Source organism: Cladophialophora immunda (genome assembly GCF_000835495.1).
Source record: "Cladophialophora immunda strain CBS 83496 unplaced genomic scaffold supercont1.6, whole genome shotgun sequence".
Taxonomy (NCBI): Eukaryota; Fungi; Ascomycota; class Eurotiomycetes; order Chaetothyriales; family Herpotrichiellaceae; genus Cladophialophora; species Cladophialophora immunda.
The window spans coordinates 2,087,297-2,105,807 of record NW_015622546.1 but is presented as its reverse complement, the minus strand read 5'-3'; the positions used below and the strand labels follow the sequence as shown (position 1 = coordinate 2,105,807).

The following is an 18,511-nucleotide window of genomic DNA, read 5'->3' as shown; positions in this document are numbered from 1 at the left end:
GCGCTTGATCCCATTCGGGAAGGCGGCAAAATGAGCATCATGAGCTGCGGAGTCAACAGTCGAGGGGTTTTCCACCACTGCACCTCAACGCACATGGCACTAATGCATCCTTCGACTCGTCCCCCCTCTCCGCGGCCAACTCAGACTTTCCAGGCGAAAGTGAGCGAATTGAGAATACGAAAAGAGATGGAACAGTCAAGAGGAGGACACGGCAACCTTGCAGTGGCTATCCCAAGTCGGTACGCTGGACTGGCCGCCTCGCATCTCGTTGAGCGGGAATGGCAACCTCAACCCCCGACGACGTCTATGACAGGTCGGAATCACACCATACGAAAGTCTAAAGATCCCTCTCCAGCTCATTCCCCGCCTTGCTAAATCGAATTGGCCGGCCAGAGCTCCCAGAGGAGGCTTCAAATGCACCATCTGATGCTTCATGTCTCAGAGGTTACACACTTCTCGCACCGGCCTCCTGAGTCTATTTCGTCATTGACTGATCTCGGTGGTTCACAAGGGGTGGGGCGGCAAGCTCTCTCTCTGCCGTCTATCCTTCTTCGCCTTGAGGGCTCGCCGTCAACCACTCAAACAGACTTTTTCTGACTACAGCAGACATGCCAAATAACGAAGCCTGCTCGAAGAGGAGCTCCTTCGCGGCACGACGATCGCCAAGACGTGAGCATCGAATGGCGATCCAAGCGACCACACCATCCGCATACTGCGTGCGGGGTTGACAGGAAAAAGCACGCTTTTTGGATTCAAGCTACACCGAGAGCAGTGGTGTGCTGGAAAATGGTGGAGAGAACGTGCATTGGACTCTCAACACTAACATCAACGTCCACCCACTGGCCGGCTGTCACGGACGACCTCTTCATGCAACATTGACTCTCATTCGACTGTCATGGAACCGCTAGGATTGCTTCGAATGTCTTCTTTTGGCGAGCTTCCGCTTTCACAAAGCTCTCATAAAAACCATCCCGCTCAGTCGCCGTTCTCTTCTTCCTTTCCTCTCCAGAGTGCTGCCCATTGTATACTCCCAATCCTCCGGTGAGACACTGATCATTCGCTTCAGAGTCTACCAACCTTCGTTGAGATCGAGGCCCTCGTGTCAGCAACAAACAATCCCATCTGCACCACTCCAACTATGCGTACATTCGCTCTTCTCACGGCTTTGGCCGTCTCCGCCCTGGCTTCACCCCTCCCGCAGGGTGTGACCTCTGCAATTGCTCCATCCTCTCCAGCTCCCGGAGGCTGCCAGCCCTCGTACAGCGGCAGCTTCGAGATCACTGTCGTGAACGTGTCGTCTTCGGCAGCTAAACGAGATCTGCACGAGGTTGGTGACCTGCGGTACCCAGATACCATTTGCAAGACGTACTGACTCCCGTACAGCGTCAAACCTCTGGAGTCCTCACCCTCACTCTCGCCGACTCCGTTTTGAAAGACCAAGCCGGACGTACTGGCTATATTGCTTCAAACTATCAATTCCAGTTTGACAACCCCCCACAAGCAGGAGCTATCTACACAAGCGGTTTCTCCCTCTGCTCCAACTCTAGCCTTGCATTGGGTGGCTCTGCCATCTGGTATCAATGTTTGAGCGGATCATTCTATAATCTATACGACCGAGATTGGGCCCCCCACTGCGTGCCAATCTATATCTACGCCCTGATCGGATCCTCGGCTCCACCAGCGACACAAGCGTCGGATGGTCAGCCGGTAGCGACCACTGTCGTCCCCTCTGTCACTCAGCTCACGGATGGCCAACCCCAGGTCACTTCGGCGGTCGTTACTCAGATCTCAGATGGACAGTAAGTTATCTTTTTGTTGTCATGGCATGATTTGTATTTCACCCCATTTCAGCCCTGTGTCTCACGGCATACACTCGCGATTGAGCTGGAACTCGGCCTATTCGTGATCTCCATGTTGGAAGGTGCCTCGTGCTGTGCATTGTTGGCTCGCTTTGTCTTGTACTGCAACCTGCTGTCCTCATTGGTTGGATCTCCCACTTTCAAGGCCAGACTTATTTTATCTCAACTTTAATTCCTACCTGTTCTGGTTGCATCACTGTTATAGCATGTTGTTCGCTGACACCTCCAAAGGCCTCAGGCTACCACCGGTGTCCCCGTTACGCAGATCAGCGATGGCCAGTAAGTGCACCAATATTTGTCCCTTGCGTCTACTCTCCTGAGCAATTCTTACTAATAAAACTGCAGACCGCAAGCAACGACTGGCGTACCTGTCACCCAAATCTCGGACGGACAGCCACAAGCTCCCAGCGGAACGCCAGTATCTCAGATCAGCGATGGCCAGTAAGTTCAACGTCTTTTCCATCCTTCCTACTTTGGTCCTTTACTAACACCTCAAAGACCACAGGCTCCAACTGGTGCCCCTGTTACCCAAATCTCTGATGGCCAGTACGTCACCATTAATTATGCTTTTGGCAACGTTTTTGCTAACAAACTCAAGGCCGCAAGCTGCTACCGGTACTCCAGTCACTCAGATTAGTGACGGGCAACCTCAAGCCCCAACTGGCACGCCAGTGACTCAAATCAGCGATGGGCAACCCCAGGCACCGACCGGCGCCCCCGTGAGCCAGATCAGCGACGGACAACCTCAAGCACCTACGGGCACTCCCGTCACTCAGATCAGTGATGGACAGCCGCAAGCCCCAACGGGAGCTCCTGTGAGCCAGATTAGTGATGGTCAGCCTCAGGCTCCTACGGGCACTCCCGTTACCCAGATCAGTGACGGCCAACCCCAAGCACCCACTGGCGCACCTGTGAGCCAGATCAGCGATGGACAGCCTCAGGCTCCTACTGGCACGCCAGTCACTCAGATTAGTGACGGACAACCCCAAGCACCAACGGGTGCTCCTGTCACTCAGATCAGCGATGGTCAGCCTCAGGCAGCGACGAGCGTTGCTGCTGCGTCGACCACGACCTCGGTCGCTCCTGCGACGTTCACCGGCGCCGCATATCGGCCCGAGTTCCCCGGAGGAATTGCTGTCGTTGCGGGTATTGCAGGGTAAGACCTCCTTTCGCTTTCAAAACACCATATACCGCTTTGGCGCAGTGGAACTTCTGTTTTGTTTATATGCTAACAACTCGGCAGCGCCGTTGCCCTTCTGTAGGGTTAAAGATGAGATATCGTCGGCCACCGCCCTTCCCTCTCCGTATCTCGTGTCTCCTGATCAACGTCAACTGAATTCACGGACCTACCGTCTCCTACGCTCTCTCTTACAACTCGTACTGAACATTCGCGAACCATGTACCTTAATTCTGCTACCTTGTGCACAGCATTGGATCTGCATATGGATGGAAAAAGAAGCATGAAGAAACAAAGCCGTTTCGGGATGCAGACACAGAAATGTGCCTCGCATCTGGCGGAAAATGTCTAGCGAAGCTGGCTGTTGGTTGGACATCTCATACAGCACGAGTTGACGAAAATAATTAATAATAATAGTTTATATCTGTTCATCTGTACCCGTGCATATTGTGAAAGACATTGTCCTGACATGTCGCTTCGCCCAGTGAGCAAGAACATTACGACCAATTTATCTTGGGTGTCCCGTTTATGATACGTTGTTGTATACTGCCCCTGAATTGACACGCAGTCTCAGACCTGTCGGCGAAGGGATTCGCAGTAGGGTCCGTTGTGACTCTTCATTCATTCTCATCATACACTCAATGCGAGTGATTCAATCAAGGTCACTCTACCTACTCATTCCCTCCATATCCGCACAATCTCCAACTTCTCCCACCCGGCCGTCTTCCCGCTCGAGCCCACGGTCTCGGCGCGCCACTCCCACTCCTGACCCGGCGGGCGTGGCCACGCGCGGATCGCGCTCTTGACCTCGTCGGGCCGATTGCCGCGGCAGAACAGCACGTACGCGACGCCGCGGGGGCTCAGGATGTCGGGGATCTGGCGCAGCAGGCGGGTGGTGACTTCCATGCCGTCGCGGCCGCCGGCGTAGGAGAGGGCGAGGAGGGCGGATTGCTCCTCGAAGCTTGGGAGGACGGTGGTGTTGGAGGATGCAGGAGGAGGTGGGACAGGCGTTAGAGGACCGGGAGCGGCGGTAGTAGTAGGGGCGTTGATATTGGCGGCTGGGGCAACGGGGACCGAATCCGTAGGGACGTAGGGCGGATTGAAGACCAGCACGTCGACTTCTCCCGACCGCAGCGGGCTGGCCAGGTCGCCGTTCAGGGAGGAGAGGTATGCGCTGCCTCCATCCCGAGCGCGCGTCGCAGCATGTCCTTGCCCTTGCCCATGTCCAACCTCCCTCCTCTCCCCCTCCTCCGTCTCTGCTTTCCGTTTCTGCGTTGCTGCCGCTGCCGCTCGGGTCTCCGCGAGGGCCTTCTCCACCGTCGTCCTCGCGGCGCGGCACGCGTAGGGGTTGACGTCGACGCTCAGGCTGAGCACGTCGCGGCCGAAGATGGTGGGCGCGTGCGCGGTCAGGAAGGCGATCACGACGCCGGACCCAGGCCCGATTTCGACCACGAGAGGAGCTGCCTGGGTCTTGGGCCTGCTCTGGCTCTGGCTCTGGCTCTGGCTCTCGCTTCCGATCCTGGTCGTTTGCTGCCGCTGCCGCTCCGTATCTTCTGACGACGATGACAACACCGACACTGGTGACGAAGAGAAACGCGCATGCAGCCACGCCGTTTCCGATGCCGACGAGAGCGTGTCGAGAAACAGATACGAGTCCTCGGCCGGCTCGTAGACGACGTCGTACGAGACGTGCGAGGTCGAGGGGGTGGGGAGCATTGTTTCTTGTGCAGGGGTGGTTGGTCTCTCACTGTCTCCCACCCTATCTCCTCCCTCTCCTCCCACACGCGCTCTTTCTTGTCTCTCTTTCTTTCTTGCGTTTCTTACACAGTCGCGCACATAGTGCTCAGGCCTTGTTTCCTCCTGGCCACAGCTCTAGATTTCCCCACAACGATGAGAACGGCACAACGGCGTGTCTTTTCTTTCTCAGTGTTTCTCACCGGGCACACTTCGTCACTGGATCGTACGCGATTTGTTCAGCGGATAACACAAGACCAAGGGATACATGGGTATCAAGCCAAGGCACCATCACTCTCACCAACAAGGCTGTCGAGAGGGTCAAAATTTCCACCGTCGCGGCATATCCTCGGATCAAGCTTGATCCTCTTCGTTTTTTTCCAACTGAGAATACTCTACTGATTGTTGCTTGTCTTGTTCAAACGAGACCCGCGCAGGGAGAATGTAAACAATACCGACTTCTGTTCCTCCTGTTTCTCCCATGATATCGCATGCACTCCTACTGACTCTATGGCTCGTCATCACCTCAAGGTCTTCTTGAGTGCATCCACTATAGGTACAACCAACAGCTATTCAGTTCTCGTATCATCACCAGATGCCCGAACGATGGCCGCAGGAATTACATTCTCTTGTACTGCTCACAGTCTAGTTCTATTACCGTCTCCCATGAGGTCCAACTTGAACACCCAGTCGTCGTCGTCAAATTCATCATCATTGGTCATCATCGTCATTGCTCCAGCTCTCAGCTTGCGACCTTGTAAACACCCGATTTGCCAACTTCCAATACATCTTCCTTCACCATGGACGCCAGAAACTCTTTCAGCTCCTCGTTACTAAAGGGGAACCCCCCCGGGACCACAATGGACAACATCATCGAAATCCTCGCCAGCGGCATGGCGCCTTGGTTCGTGAGCATGGATACAATGAATCGATGATACATGGCCATCTTCTGCTTGCGTTCTGCTTCTTCAGCCTCCCTCGTCGCGGCGGCGAAGGCGGCTGCTTCCGCAGCTGCCAATCCACTGTCCGATTGTTGGTTGGCGGACGGACCACCTTCGCTCATCAGCGTGTCGTTGTCGTCGTAGGTCCCACTGGGGAGACATTCAAGAACGGAGAAAGTGCTCGGCGAGGTTTCAGCGAGGATGCGCCTCGAAACCCAAAATATGCATGCCGAGCGGACGAGGGTTGGGGACATTGCAAGCTCAGAGGCAAGCTCCGCCACCGTCTTGTTGACAGGCCGCCCTGCTGCTTCTCCACTGTCATCCTGAAAGGCATAAATGACAGCCGCTTGCCACGGAAGGACCTCGTCGTGGTAGGTACGGTCCTCCAGCTCCAATTCCACTTCCACCTGGCCAATGGAATTGACCCAGGTCAGCTTTCGCGACTGCTTGAGAGCTCCAAATCCCTGTTCATAGTTTCTTTGCTGCTCCGTCACCACCGGAGGAACATTAAATGACTGTTCCGGCATGGCTGGCCAGAACAGGCGGGAGAGGATCTTTGCGTGGATCTCGACACTATCATCGCTCTGCCTGGCGGCACGTCCTTTCTTGGCCTGTTGTACTTCCAAATCCCTCCTGATTACTTTGTCCACTTTCTTCGAGTCCAGAACGTCCCTCAACATCACTTCGCACCCTTGCAGCGCAGAGTCCCCGAAACGGATTTTCAAGTGCTCCAGCACCCCGATCTCCTGGGTGAAGTCGGCTTTATTCTTGAGCAGCCTCTCTGCCATGGCGGATTGGAGTTCCTTGACAAAGACGTCCTTCGTTTCGAACAATGTGACGAGGCTGCCGATTACGTCCGTGGTTTTATTGGATTTCGTGTAGTCGGGGGCAGCGTCGATAGGGTCGGGGACCCAGTCCATATTGTTCCAGTCAAATTCACCGTCATCGGCTGTATTGTCTCGCACGGTATGACTGGTCAGTTCATGAGCAAGTTCTGTGAGGATGTCTGGGTCGGATGGTGGAGGCTGTCCATCCTCGTTCGGCGAAATGTCAGCCAGCAGCCCAGTCACAATCACCTTGACAGTGTCGTCTCGCTCTCGGAGGTAGCGACGGACTCTCCTGATCACACGGTCCAGAAGGACTCCTCGTGGGTCGAGGATCCGAAATGAGCGGATAATGGAAATGTAAAATTGTAGAATCTCGATTGTTGATGCGCCAGGATGGAGAAGACGTGCTTGCAGGACGTTTACAAAGTTGTGCGTCAAGTATCCTCTTGTAGTAGGGTTTGTTGTGAAGTGCCGCAAGTCCTCGATTGCTGGTGCCGTGGCGTCCCAGTCCACAATTACTTCGAAGAGCTCGTCTACCCGCAGAGCGCCGAGACGGGCGGTGGCCATGTCCTTCCATTTCTTCACCTCTGTCTCCGGGAGAATCTGTGTTTCCAACTGCTCGTCAAGGCAGCAGAGCACCTTACGTGCAACTCTGGAAAACAGATGTTCTACCCAGAACTCGAGGTGAAGATGCAGCCCTTGACGGTAGATCCCGGCGTAGGACCAGGTCACAAACTCGGTCATCAGATCATTGAGAACCGACGCCAGTAGCTTTATCAGTGTCTCAGAACCGACTGTCGTGCGCCACCCACCTAGCATTCCCCAAATGGGAGACTCTGCCTCCTTGTTAATCTGCGTAGCATGGTCGGTCGCTGTCGGCTGCCGGAGCTGATCGAGCGGCGGACAGGATTCGAGGTGACTGTGAAAGGGCGCGCCAGCATTCGAGAACACTCGGTGCTGGCCATAGACGAACGATTCGTCACCGATTCCCAGAAGGACTCTCAGGTGCTGGCGTAAGGTAGTCTGTATCTCCGGAATGGTTGCAAGAGTCCGCGGGGCGAAACGGCGACGGTGCTTGGGTGGCTTGACGATCGAAGGTGAGAAGACTGAGGCGAAGACTCCGTCTACCAAGGGGGCAGTTGCGGCCGCTTTCGACGCGGGCATTATAGATGTAGCCATTGCGTTTCCATGGTAGGAGAGTCAGGCATGAACGGAACCCTTGCCTCGTGATGGCAATTTCAATTGTTGCACGGGGAAAATGTGCCGAGTTTTTTGCAGTGAGCGTAGGGTGGTAGAGAGACACGCAGACGCGCTTGACTTGTGACTTTCCGCGGTACCAGCAATGCCAAGCCAGATATTACATAATGCTTGGCCGACGCGTAGCCGGAAAAGGAAAATTGTTTATATCGCTGAGCCAAGACGCGTCTGTCGATAGTTACAACCAAGGCCTTCAGCTTCCATTACTCCTCGCACGGAGCCATTTGCTGTCTTAGATGAATTCTATCTAATGGCGGCAAGGTCCAACCAAACCTTTGCGAAGGTTGTGTTGTGTTGCAGTCTGAGCCCACAGCAGTAGTCGCACCTCGAGGGTGGACGGCTACGAGTGTGGTTTTATGCTCCTCGCGTATTGAGCATATTGACTGGAGATTATTGTGAGTCCTGTAAGGGTTCTCTTGTTGGGATGCCGAGGTAAGCAAATGATGTCGACGGTTGGTATTGGACTATTATTGGCCTTGTCGAACCCGTCCGTGATCGAGGTGCCCCATCCCCATTTTGTTCCATTGTGTCGTCCCATTGCAGGTGCAGAGCTGCATAAAGGTTAACGCACAGGGTTCCAGCTGTATCAGCCCTGGCCCTGGCGTTCGGTTCCTCTCAGGTGACCGAGTTTCGATGCCAATTTCAGCGAGAGACCATCATTCCAGAAATAATTTTCCGAAATTCTGACGTTTGCTTGCCAGTCTCGCAGTGTCGGTCGTGCTCGCAGGATCGATAGACCCAAAAACCAAGGCTGTGCTGCTGGGTCGAACGTGGCAAGAAGCATGGTGGAGACCCAGGTCATGAATGCCTCGTTTCGCTCCGTCACCTCAATATACAGCGTCCGCATGTACTTGCATCGAATCTGGAGGTAAGCATTTGTCAGGTAGAACATGGCCCGTGTCGAGTCTGTGGAATAGCAGAAGGCAGTCAGGGCCAGCACGAGGAGTTGCTCGACAATGGTCAACCCTCGCTTGTGCAGGAACTCGCCGCACAGGGTGACATTGCGAGAACTCTGGGACAAGTCATGCAGGTTGTACACGTCCGAGTCTCTGAGAGAGACATTCACCTCATGCACCCAATTGTTGACGTGGGCAACAAGGTTGATGATCTGATGACTCAGCGTGCCCGACAAGGCTATGTCAGTCAGTCCAGCTGGAAAACGGGCAATAACATCGCACAATTCGGGATCGAAGGGATGTTCTGGGTAGGTGAAGTTTCCGTCTTCAGGAAAGAATCGCGGGTCGGTCAAGGAGATGGAATGTCGAGCTGCGTAAAAGTTCTGCCATCTGGAGGCAAAGGAACGTGATTAGTCATGTGGTTTTAGACCCGACGTCCTGTCAGAACCAAAATAGGACTTACGCGGTTGCCACGGTCTTCAGGTATCCCTCGAAACCTGGCTCTTGTCAGAATTATGCCTGCAGACGACCGAGGGTCCGGTCAGGAGAGTACCTAATTGGCCAGTGCCACCTCGAAGAGCGACGACTTGCTTGATGCCCAGTGTATGCATGTCAACCGCATCATAGTTTCCCGTAAAGGCCTGCAGGATCAGACAACACAGATCAGTGAGCTGACTACACATGCGGGGGCTCTTGAAGAGCGTATTCCCACCTCAAACGCGCACAAGCTGGCTAGAGTCACGACGATGGCATCGCTGGCCCGCTGCGACTCATTGGTCAACCGGTCCCGTAACAACGAGACAGCCGCCTGATAGAACCTCAGAGACTCAGAGGGAGCCTCGCGACTGCCAGTGGCAGCAATGTTGGCGCTGAAGGAGGCCATGGCCACAAGCGCCGAGAAGGTCATGCGATCGTTCATGACGAAGGGGATGTAGTCGCGCAAAAGGGTCAGGTCTGGGCCCGCACCAACAAAATGAGGACGCTGAATCGTCGTCGGAGAGTACTGCTTCACATCTGGACCAAAAACCAACATTAGTCGTGCTCATGTGGCAGGGAGACAAGTCCGTACAGTACTGGACCGCACGCTGGACGAAGCTGTTTCCGTGCATGGGAAAGGGCGAATGCGACAACTCGTGCGCCCCGGGATTCCCCAGTCGAACGACATCGTTGTTAGATCGCAGGGAGCTGCTGCGACGATGGAGTGGTATCTGTTGTTGTTCAGCAGCCTGTCCGGGACGGGGCTGCCGTTGACGATGTGACTCCTGGTCCTCATCTTCTCGCTGTTGGTGTGCAGGGAACAATGGGTTGGTCCTGGGAGTATGTCTCCTGTCGAGGTCGCTGGCACGGTCCATCGCTCTATGGGCCCGAACATATTTGTCCACAGTACCTTCCAGCTGAGACGGATGCTTGCAACAATATATGGACATCTTGAGGCCTGATGGGTGCGGGTGGTCCGCGCTGAATGTCCGCTAATCAAAGCAGCGCCTCCGCAGCCGAGTGTCTTGGGGCCTTTGGACTCTTGCATCAGGGCACCATCAACTGTCTATGCACAAGCAAGATGGTAGACCTACCGCACAGTCGGTCACCACCTCCCAAAAGAGAACAAGACAGCAAATGATGTGGTGTGCTTGGGCCGGTGCATCGCGATTCTATTCAGGCCAGCTCCGGAAGAAGATAATCCGTCCGGAAAAATATGCAGGGTGTCGAGGTCGAAAGAGTCCAACGCAGTGCGCAGCCATGCGCAGCCACCATCGCAAGTTCACCTTAGTGCGTCTCCAACACCCATCACCAGCCGATTACCACGGACCAAGGAGGGGCGGAACGTCCAGAGTTTGGGAGTAAGCGAACTGTCCTCGAATGAGACACATGCTCCAAGGGGCAGCCAACGGGTTAATGCAGTGCTCACGGGAGCAGCAGAGTCCCAATTCATCCACGCCTGACATAAGGCCAAAAGGGCGTGAAGAAGCAAAGCCAACCCCCAGGCGCGAACCCCGAAGTCGAGTTGTTCGTCCATCCCAGCGCCGTTTTTCAGAAGCCCAATGAGAAGGGGACGGCCCTTTGTGCGTTTTGGGTAGGAGTAGGCGGCGTCGCCTTATGCGGACCTCGGGCACGATATCCTCGATCACGATTAACCCCAAAGGCACATGATCTCCGTCCATGTTCGATGCACGCCTGGCGATCCCCGAACGCATGGGAAACCCCTTGGGTCAAAGAGGTGGGATGCCCCGACGCAGTATAGCGGGCGCGGACAGCCATTACTCGGTTGAGATAATGCCCCCTGCCAGTCGTCTGCGGTGGCGCCCACTCTCTGCTCTCCCCGGGGCATTCTTCATTTGGCGTCCCTGGCGTCCCAGGCATCCCAAGCCACCAATCAATCTTCTTTCGACCTCGGTCCCTACTCTGACGCCTTTGTCATCGCGCATATCAAGCTACCAGAACCAGAAAGCTGGCGACAATCTATTCGAGTCGTGCACGACGCCTTCGAGTCGCCGCCTGAGGCTCCCCAGGCCGCAATAAGCTTGCTCACTCATCTGAGAGCCCAGCCCCGATCCCCTGCGGCTTGATGATACAGGTCCGCTCCCCGGTGACCGACACAAAAGGGAATACATCTCTAAAGCCGAGTTGGACGCTGCCTTGCAAGAGGGGGGGTCGGCACAAAAGTCTATCAACTGGCCGAAACCAAATCCACCGCTTCGCTGTGAAGGTTAGCCGCAGCATGGTGGAGCAAACATGGGCATGATCGACCATGCGCTCATCACCAAGCCCAGTTGTGAATACCCATCATGGAGGTGTGTGGCATCAGAGGTTGGTTGTCGATATGCAGGGACACCCTGATGAGTAGCCACAAGACGGAAAGGTGAAGCTTCATGTCGCGCTTTGTCTTTGATATGTTCGGTAAGGTACGACCTTCCGGCGCCGCATTTCACGATGTGGGCATGGAATTTCCTCTTTCCTCCTGGTGATCTTCACTGCTGAAGAAGATCATCCGTTGTGCCGAAGTCGACGATAGTGGATTATGCGGATCCCGGCCTGACAGTCAAGACAACCACCATTCTCCCGAAAAGGGTTTTCAGTTCACAGCTGCAGGAAACTCTGTCCTTTTAAGCTATCCGAACGCTCTCCGGGCCACTCAAGAATGCTCTGTCGGTTCTCTAGTTCCGCCACATCTCGATCAGTCGGGTCAAGTACGGAAGCGCAGGGGACGCCTCTCTCTTGCACACACTCACACATGTTTACACTTGAATGCAAAGCCTTCATCTACATTGGGGGAGGACTGGCCGGGTAGCAGTCGCTGTTGCAACCGAAGCACATCAACCACTCCTGTCGTCCTCAATCTTGGAAGACGCGAATCTGAGTCTTGTTGTCGTGACCAAACAACTACGGATATTGATTTAACCGTCGAGTTTCACCGCGCGTGCAACGGAGGACTTCACGCCCACTGATCTCTTGGCTAACTGGTGCCAGCTCAGGGCTAGCTTTGATGAAAGGCTCACGAGGCTAAAGTGCTGGTATAGCCGACAAGTTACGAAAGTGAAAACGGTGGGTTGCCCTACTTTTGACGACCAGTGCTGTACGGATGGGATGCTAATCTGCTCAACCCATGGTTAATTTGCGCTGTGGGCATTGAATCCTACATTCTTTTCACTCCGGAAGGTACAGTATACATACTACAGGAAAGGAACACAGCGTTTGCGACAGAGCCCTCGCCCAAAACACACGAGGATATCACAAATCGACGACGGGGGCTGGTTATCCCGCGTGGCACTACTCGAGAACCCAGGATTTACATTGAGAAGCATGTCTTCACGCACGAGGAACGTTCAGAGAAAGCCTAGGCAAGCCTGCAGGCGGCAGAGGGCAGTCGAACGAAGCAGGAATGAACGCAAGCTAGTTCGTCTATACATTCTTCCCAAAGTTTAGAAACATTTCTCCAGAGATTTGGTCCCACCCCTCAAACACATTCGCATCACGGAACAGAACTCAATCCGCATCCAGCCTCGCGACCGGCCTCGTGTCGTCCACCTGAATGCCTCCTCTCTTCCTCTCGTCCACGTCGTGGAAGGGCAGCCTCCAGCCTCCCTCGCTGACTGGCGTGCTCAGCCACAGGCGCATCAGGTGGCGGCGGGGCATGCCGCTGTCCGGGCCGTAGTCCCTATAGGCGGTGCGGGCGTGCAGGATGTGCTCGTTGGAGAGGAACTGGATGTCGCCGACCTCGAGGATCATGTGCAGCTTGACGCGCTGGCAGACATCCTCGAGGGTCTCGAGCGCGCGGACCTGCGCCGGCGACAGCGGCGGGATGATGCCCTGGTCCGAGAACCGGGTCAGGCTGCGGACGTAGTAGGGGTCCCATTTGCAGTAGACCCGCTGCTCCTGGCCCTTGGCGCCGGGTGTCTCGAGGTAGAAGACGCTGGTGCGGATGTAGGGCTCCTCGCCCCGCGACACCTCGCCCTTGCGGTCAAAGTACCACACCGGCTGGGTCAGCAGCTCGGCCACCTCCGGGTACTCGGCCTGCAGGATGTTCCAGACGTGGTGGACGCACGCGACGTCCGACTCGCCGCCCTCCTCGGCGCGGGCGATGCAGAGCAGGCCGACCACGTCCGAGTCGTCGGCGTGGAAGAACTGGCGCGCGTTGGTCCGGTAGATCCGCACCTTGTCGATCTGCGTGCTGTCCTCGCCCAGGTCCTTGACGTGGCCCAGGATGTGGCCCCGGCCGTTCTGCGACACCGGGTACCCGATGTACGTGCCCAGGCCCATGTACGCGACCGCGGACTTGTGCGAGCCCCATTGCTGCACGGGGAAGCCTTTGTACAGGATGAAGCCTTTACCGTTGAGGAGTTCGTTGCGCATGGATTTCAACGCCGCCGACATGCTTGGGAGCGGGAAGTTGGACGGGTTGATCCCCGTCAGCGGGAGACCTTGAGCCATGAAGTTGTCGGCCGCGGCCGAGAGTTCGTTGATCTCTGCGTCCGAGAAGACGTGCGTCCATGTTTCTGGATGGGAAGCGTAGTCTTCATTCGACCAGACGGTGGGGCCAGAGATGGTCTTTGGAAACGCAGAGTAAGGGTACAGCTGGTCGTAGAGTGGAGGGTGTTGGCCGGATGTCTTGAAGCCGTCGGGGAAGATGGACAAGTCGACGGCCGCGGACTTGGAGGGGATTGTAGAAGGAGGGTGAGATGATTCCACTGCTATGGGAGCCATGGTGGGCAGGTGTTGGTCAGTCAAGCCTGAGCTGGTTTATACCTCCCCCAAGAACTCCTTTCTAGATGGTGAATCTCAGACTGAGAAAATAGGAATAGAGAATTGGAAAGGATCAGAGAGTGAGAAAAGAGTGTCTCTGCAGCTGTCGAAATTTCTTAGTCTTCCCCGTGATTGTCCTCCAGTTGACCTCATGTCATTCGACGTATAGCGAATCCCTGCGGCATCATTTTACCAAAGTGGGCAGGGCATCTCCGAATGAATGATCGCTATCGGGCTGTTCAGAGGGTCGCATGCGAGGGGTTCGTGTTGATCCAATCGAGAGGGGCGATTGCGTGATCACTCGTCTCGCAAACGATGAGGAGTTGGTGATGTCCGACACAATCACCCTCGAGGCGGAAACCGTTCCGTGGGTATATAAGGTGGGAGTGGTAAACATTGTTAACCGTCACTTGATGAAGCAGAGGCTCAGAGCATGATATGGTGGATTGTGGTAAAATTGCGAGGAAGCCGCCGCTGACAGACGGCGTCGAGAGTCCATTCTAGCTGTATATACGACCCCCGCGACCACTCCCTTCGCTCGCCACACAAGTAGAAGAAGCCGTATGACCCATGAGCACCGCTCTTCCTCAGTATTGAACGCCGGCTCACATCACAACGCAACACCCGGCCTGCTGCCGCTGTCCGTTAGGACGAGCCATCGAGACTCCGGTAGGCCCAGACGGAGGATATGACACGGGCGGGAAATATCCCCCATAATGATACACTGGTATTGCCCTCCCCCGGCCATCAGTCATGTTGTATCCATTGCCCAAATTGCCCGCCTCCCCGGGTTTCCTGAGAATGATCCGTGTCTTGTCCGCGTCGTAGTCTCCCTTCAGATCGCAGTTTGGACAGCTATCGGCCGGCGCAGAGAGGTATTCTGGTTGGACCAGTCTTTTCCAGCCACTTCTTGCGGGTTTATATCGATGAGTCTGGTTCTTGAAGGATGCTTCTGGGCCACATGGTTTGACGATGCTCATCCAGTGATGTGGGCAGGTGTGAGATTTAAAGGCTTCTGTCTTGCACATGTTGCGATTGTTTTTGCTTCGCAGGTAGGCCAGGTGCAAATACGCAGGCTCCACGGTATTGTGGTTCTTTCTCCGAGAGTTCGAGCGTAGAATCTAGGTTGTTGAATTGGATGAGCGTCTGGAGGGGGAACTCGGCTGGAAGACTAATATTCGCGCGACATCGCCTTCTGTAAAGATATTGTATGCCTGTTGGGTTGGTCGTGAAGTGAAGGGTGACAAGCGATGTTCTTGCGATCCGAGACGGTTGTTCGCAATGGCTCCTCCCTCGTTTGTGACGGGTTGAGTGATGGCCAATCTGCAATGTCACCAATTCTTGTACGTGGACCTCTGCCGAACCTGTATTCACACACTGCCAGACTCATCATGACTCCGTTGTCTTACCCGAGCCTTTGGCCTCTTCGATTGCCTTCAAAATTTCTCCCTCCTCTTCCTCATCAACACTCTCCCTCCCTCTTTTCTGAATCGCCAACATAAGCTCATACATCTGCCCGACTTGTTGATCACTCAACTTGTCCAACAATGCGGAGTCGATTTTTTGATCCTTCCACTCCTCCCCTTCAAGTTGCTGGCCATACTGTTGCCATTCCGTCAGAAATCCGACGATGTGCAATGGGTTTTCAATGTCCTTGTGTCTTCGGAATTCTGCTTTCAGGTACGTGTCGCCAAAGACGCGCTCTTCGGGATTGAGCCGCTTGCGGTGAATGCGCAGGAGACGACGATACAATGGGATGGGAGGGAGCAAAGCCAGAGCTTGCGCTCGCTGGCCAGGCCTAAAAGATGGCGTAACGGGAGCAGCCAGTGAACGGAGGCTTGCTCGCATGGTAAAATACGGCACTGTGATGTCTGAATTCCCTTCCCCTACGTGGCTCGAGAGCTAGGCACTCCCTCGAGAAAAGGACTGCCTCTGAAGTTTTTTAGATGCAAGAGAGGAACTGACATGCGACCGAAGCCCCCTCATCCGACAATTAGCCGGATCTTAAGGTCGCAGAATGCACGAGGCTTGACCCCTGGTTGGAAAATAAGTTTGTACATACAGAGTATGCTGTTCTAATCACAAATCTGTTCAAGTTCTTCTGAGGACTTGAAACGCCACGGTGGCTTCCCGGACTGATCTAGGCATGGATACATAAGGAATAGCCATGTCGACACCATTTTGACCCGTCCTCTCACAAAGCCACAATCTGCTCCCTTAGTTTCAAACCATATGGATAAAAGGTGTGGCCTCTAGCCTGCAGAGTAAAAGTCTTTCGAAACCGGAAAATGATTGGACAAGGAAGCTCACGGGGGTATCTGCGGTTGACTGTCTCTCGTAAAATGCAGTTCTGAGTGCTGTACAGGTAGTTGCGAAAAGGTCGTAAGCTCGTAATCATACATGAACATGGGTCAAGAAGAAGAGGGCTGCTTGTCTCGCCTAGTCACTGCAGTCCATGTCCGAAAAGTCGTCGTCATCCGCGAATGGTCCGTATTCCTCCCGTAAGGTTTCTTCGTCGGTGAAATCGTCATCGAGCAATGGGTGGTAACCTTCCTCCTCGTGGATACCAAATTCATCGGCGACGTAGAGCCCGAGAGCGTCGCCTAATGTGAAGTGGTGGTGATCCTCCACGTAGGCTTCGGTATCAAGAAGATGCATCGGGAACATTTCATCCGGGTCCTCGAGAATACCACTTGCCATGAAGTTGATCAAGTCCAGGTCCTTTCGCATTCGCGTCGTGGCACTTGGCCACCGACCTTGCTCGAGGGTCATGAAACCCAGTCGCAGATCACGCAAAGATGATTGACGTTTAAGCATGCCCAGGAAATAGTCCTCTGTAGTTGACATGCAATCCAGATTCAACATATTGAGGCGCGGCCAAGCATTTGAACCGAGAATGTTTTCCAGGCTGGTAACCGCTCCATAGTAGCCGTAGTCATCAAAGTTGATCGTGAGTTGTTCCAAATCACGCGCGGCGGTGAGTGCATCTCGCAGACATCCTTTGGCAAGGTCTGCATAGCAGCGGTCCGCAGTCATAATGTCCAAGCCGATCCTATCATCTTTCTCCAGACGGAAGTTCAGGTCAATGACTTTAAGGTTCTGGAAGGCACGACGGATCAGATCAGCCGGCACGAAACCAGTGAAGAATTTGGGGCTCATGACATGGACTTCCAATGTGCCGAGTTGGGTGAGAGGTCGGCCTTGTGGGAAGAGCAGGTGTTTCAGCTGGTCTTTGGTAAAGCTAGTATCGTGTTCGATCGGCATAGCACAGTCGGCAGTAAACGACTCGAGGAACCTTCCAGAGAGAACATGTTTGCAGCGGCCAACAGTAGAAAGGACAAGCTTGTTGAGTCTTGGAAAACAGGGCATGCTGGACGAAATGAAGTCGGCATAGGCGGGGGACTTGAGGACTTTCTGTTGCTTGTCATAGAGGTCCAGATATCGATCATACTTTTCCTTAAGCTCGCGCTTGAACTTGGCCACGTTTCGCTCGTAGAGTCGCCGCTCGCGGGGCGTAGCATGTTTGGGAGGTAGTCGTGGTCTCTCGTTCTGGTGATGGTCCATCTCGTAGTGGGTTTGGTAGGTATGGATGCAGGGGACGCTGGCTAGGAGATTGCCTTCGAAGACGATGGTATCGACATATTTGCAGAAAACATCGTGCTGAGCAATGGCATGCAGACGCTTAAGGGAGTCCTGGGTGCAGTGAAAGCGCACTCTCTTTACCAACGCCTCGGCTCCGACCTCGGCCAACCGCTTGTTGACCAGTCGCACATTGGCAAGACTCTGAAAGTCCAACCAGCCGCAGACTTTGATGAGCACCTCGTCGGGGCATTTGTCCATGTTGATGTAGTGTAATGGGTGAGACGTAACACAAGGGAGCCGTAGAAGGAAGAGGAAGCCTGAGTGCGTGATTTTGAGGATAGGTGAGGGGCAGTTGGGCACCGGCCTTTGGCGGTCGCAGGCGCGAGGTAGCTGCGCAGAAGGGAATTGGGCTGGATTGACAAGCAGCTGTCGACCTCGGGGGCTGTCTAGCCAGCGCGAAGAGAACGAGCGTGGTGTGATTCAAGCCATCCAGAGATGATCGAATGACCGAGGAAGAAGGGGAGGATTGATGGGAGATGCCAGCTGAAAGGGAAAGTGAGCAACAAAAAGTGACGTTTGACCGGGGTGGATGTTATCGGGGAAAAAGTTAAGTGTTAAGGATTAGGGGGGAGAGGCAAGAGATAGTTATAATGGAAAACGAAAAGAAGCCTGGGGGGTCTAACTTTCCCAGGGGGGGAGGCACACAGCAGCCAAAGCAGACGAGAAAGTCCACCGGGCCCTGCAGAATGGGCGGAATGGTGCCTGTCGTGGTGCCTATCACTCACTAGTAGGCTCGCCCGTGGACGAAAGTGCGGGACACGGAGCACGAGGAAATGGAGACCCGGGCCCGTGCCTCACACCTTCACACCTTCACACCTCAACGAGAAGCTTTCACGCGACCCGCGTAAAGTGATTGCGTGCAGGCTAGCCTCAGTTGGCTCTAGTCCACCATGGCTTCCCCCAGCCAACCCATTTCGAGTCCCCTAACCGCGCAGTTGGT

General features: G+C 54.7%; 7 protein-coding genes across 7 annotated transcripts; 1 reads left to right on the top strand and 6 right to left on the bottom strand.

Moving 5' to 3' along the window:
• Nucleotides 1–94: 94 nt before the first annotated feature.
• Nucleotides 95–3,463, top strand: PV07_10281 (uncharacterized protein). Its single transcript, XM_016397598.1, has 7 exons — nucleotides 95–1,327; nucleotides 1,384–1,799; nucleotides 2,091–2,138; nucleotides 2,205–2,300; nucleotides 2,358–2,405; nucleotides 2,458–3,015; nucleotides 3,103–3,463. Exons 1-7 carry the CDS (start codon nucleotides 1,139–1,141, stop codon nucleotides 3,119–3,121), a joined length of 1,374 nt encoding a protein of 457 aa, XP_016244789.1. The 5' UTR covers nucleotides 95–1,138; the 3' UTR covers nucleotides 3,122–3,463.
• Nucleotides 3,464–3,711: 248 nt separating this feature from the next.
• On the bottom strand, nucleotides 3,712–4,907 carry PV07_10280 (uncharacterized protein; the record flags this gene model as incomplete). Its single annotated transcript, XM_016397597.1, has 1 exon — nucleotides 3,712–4,907. The coding sequence occupies exon 1, from the start codon at nucleotides 4,750–4,752 to the stop codon at nucleotides 3,712–3,714; it is 1,041 nt and encodes a 346-aa protein (XP_016244788.1). The 5' UTR covers nucleotides 4,753–4,907.
• A 268-nt stretch (nucleotides 4,908–5,175) lies between these two features.
• Nucleotides 5,176–7,818, bottom strand: PV07_10279 (uncharacterized protein). The gene has a single exon (XM_016397596.1). It carries the CDS (start codon nucleotides 7,715–7,717, stop codon nucleotides 5,513–5,515), a length of 2,205 nt encoding a protein of 734 aa, XP_016244787.1. The 5' UTR covers nucleotides 7,718–7,818; the 3' UTR covers nucleotides 5,176–5,512.
• A 147-nt stretch (nucleotides 7,819–7,965) lies between these two features.
• On the bottom strand, nucleotides 7,966–10,348 carry PV07_10278 (uncharacterized protein). The gene is made up of 5 exons (XM_016397595.1): nucleotides 9,761–10,348; nucleotides 9,404–9,705; nucleotides 9,245–9,332; nucleotides 9,155–9,188; nucleotides 7,966–9,081 (listed from the first exon to the last, which is right to left on the bottom strand). The coding sequence occupies exons 1-5, from the start codon at nucleotides 10,116–10,118 to the stop codon at nucleotides 8,382–8,384; spliced, it is 1,482 nt and encodes a 493-aa protein (XP_016244786.1). The 5' UTR covers nucleotides 10,119–10,348; the 3' UTR covers nucleotides 7,966–8,381.
• Nucleotides 10,349–12,526: 2,178 nt separating this feature from the next.
• Nucleotides 12,527–14,295, bottom strand: PV07_10277 (uncharacterized protein). The gene has a single exon (XM_016397594.1). The coding sequence runs from the start codon at nucleotides 13,888–13,890 to the stop codon at nucleotides 12,673–12,675; it is 1,218 nt and encodes a 405-aa protein (XP_016244785.1). The 5' UTR covers nucleotides 13,891–14,295; the 3' UTR covers nucleotides 12,527–12,672.
• A 2-nt stretch (nucleotides 14,296–14,297) lies between these two features.
• Nucleotides 14,298–15,869, bottom strand: PV07_10276 (uncharacterized protein). The gene has a single exon (XM_016397593.1). The coding sequence runs from the start codon at nucleotides 15,775–15,777 to the stop codon at nucleotides 15,319–15,321; it is 459 nt and encodes a 152-aa protein (XP_016244784.1). The 5' UTR covers nucleotides 15,778–15,869; the 3' UTR covers nucleotides 14,298–15,318.
• A 68-nt stretch (nucleotides 15,870–15,937) lies between these two features.
• On the bottom strand, nucleotides 15,938–18,109 carry PV07_10275 (uncharacterized protein). Its single transcript, XM_016397592.1, has one exon. It carries the CDS (start codon nucleotides 17,767–17,769, stop codon nucleotides 16,369–16,371), a length of 1,401 nt encoding a protein of 466 aa, XP_016244783.1. The 5' UTR covers nucleotides 17,770–18,109; the 3' UTR covers nucleotides 15,938–16,368.
• Between the last annotated feature and the right edge of the window lie 402 nt (nucleotides 18,110–18,511).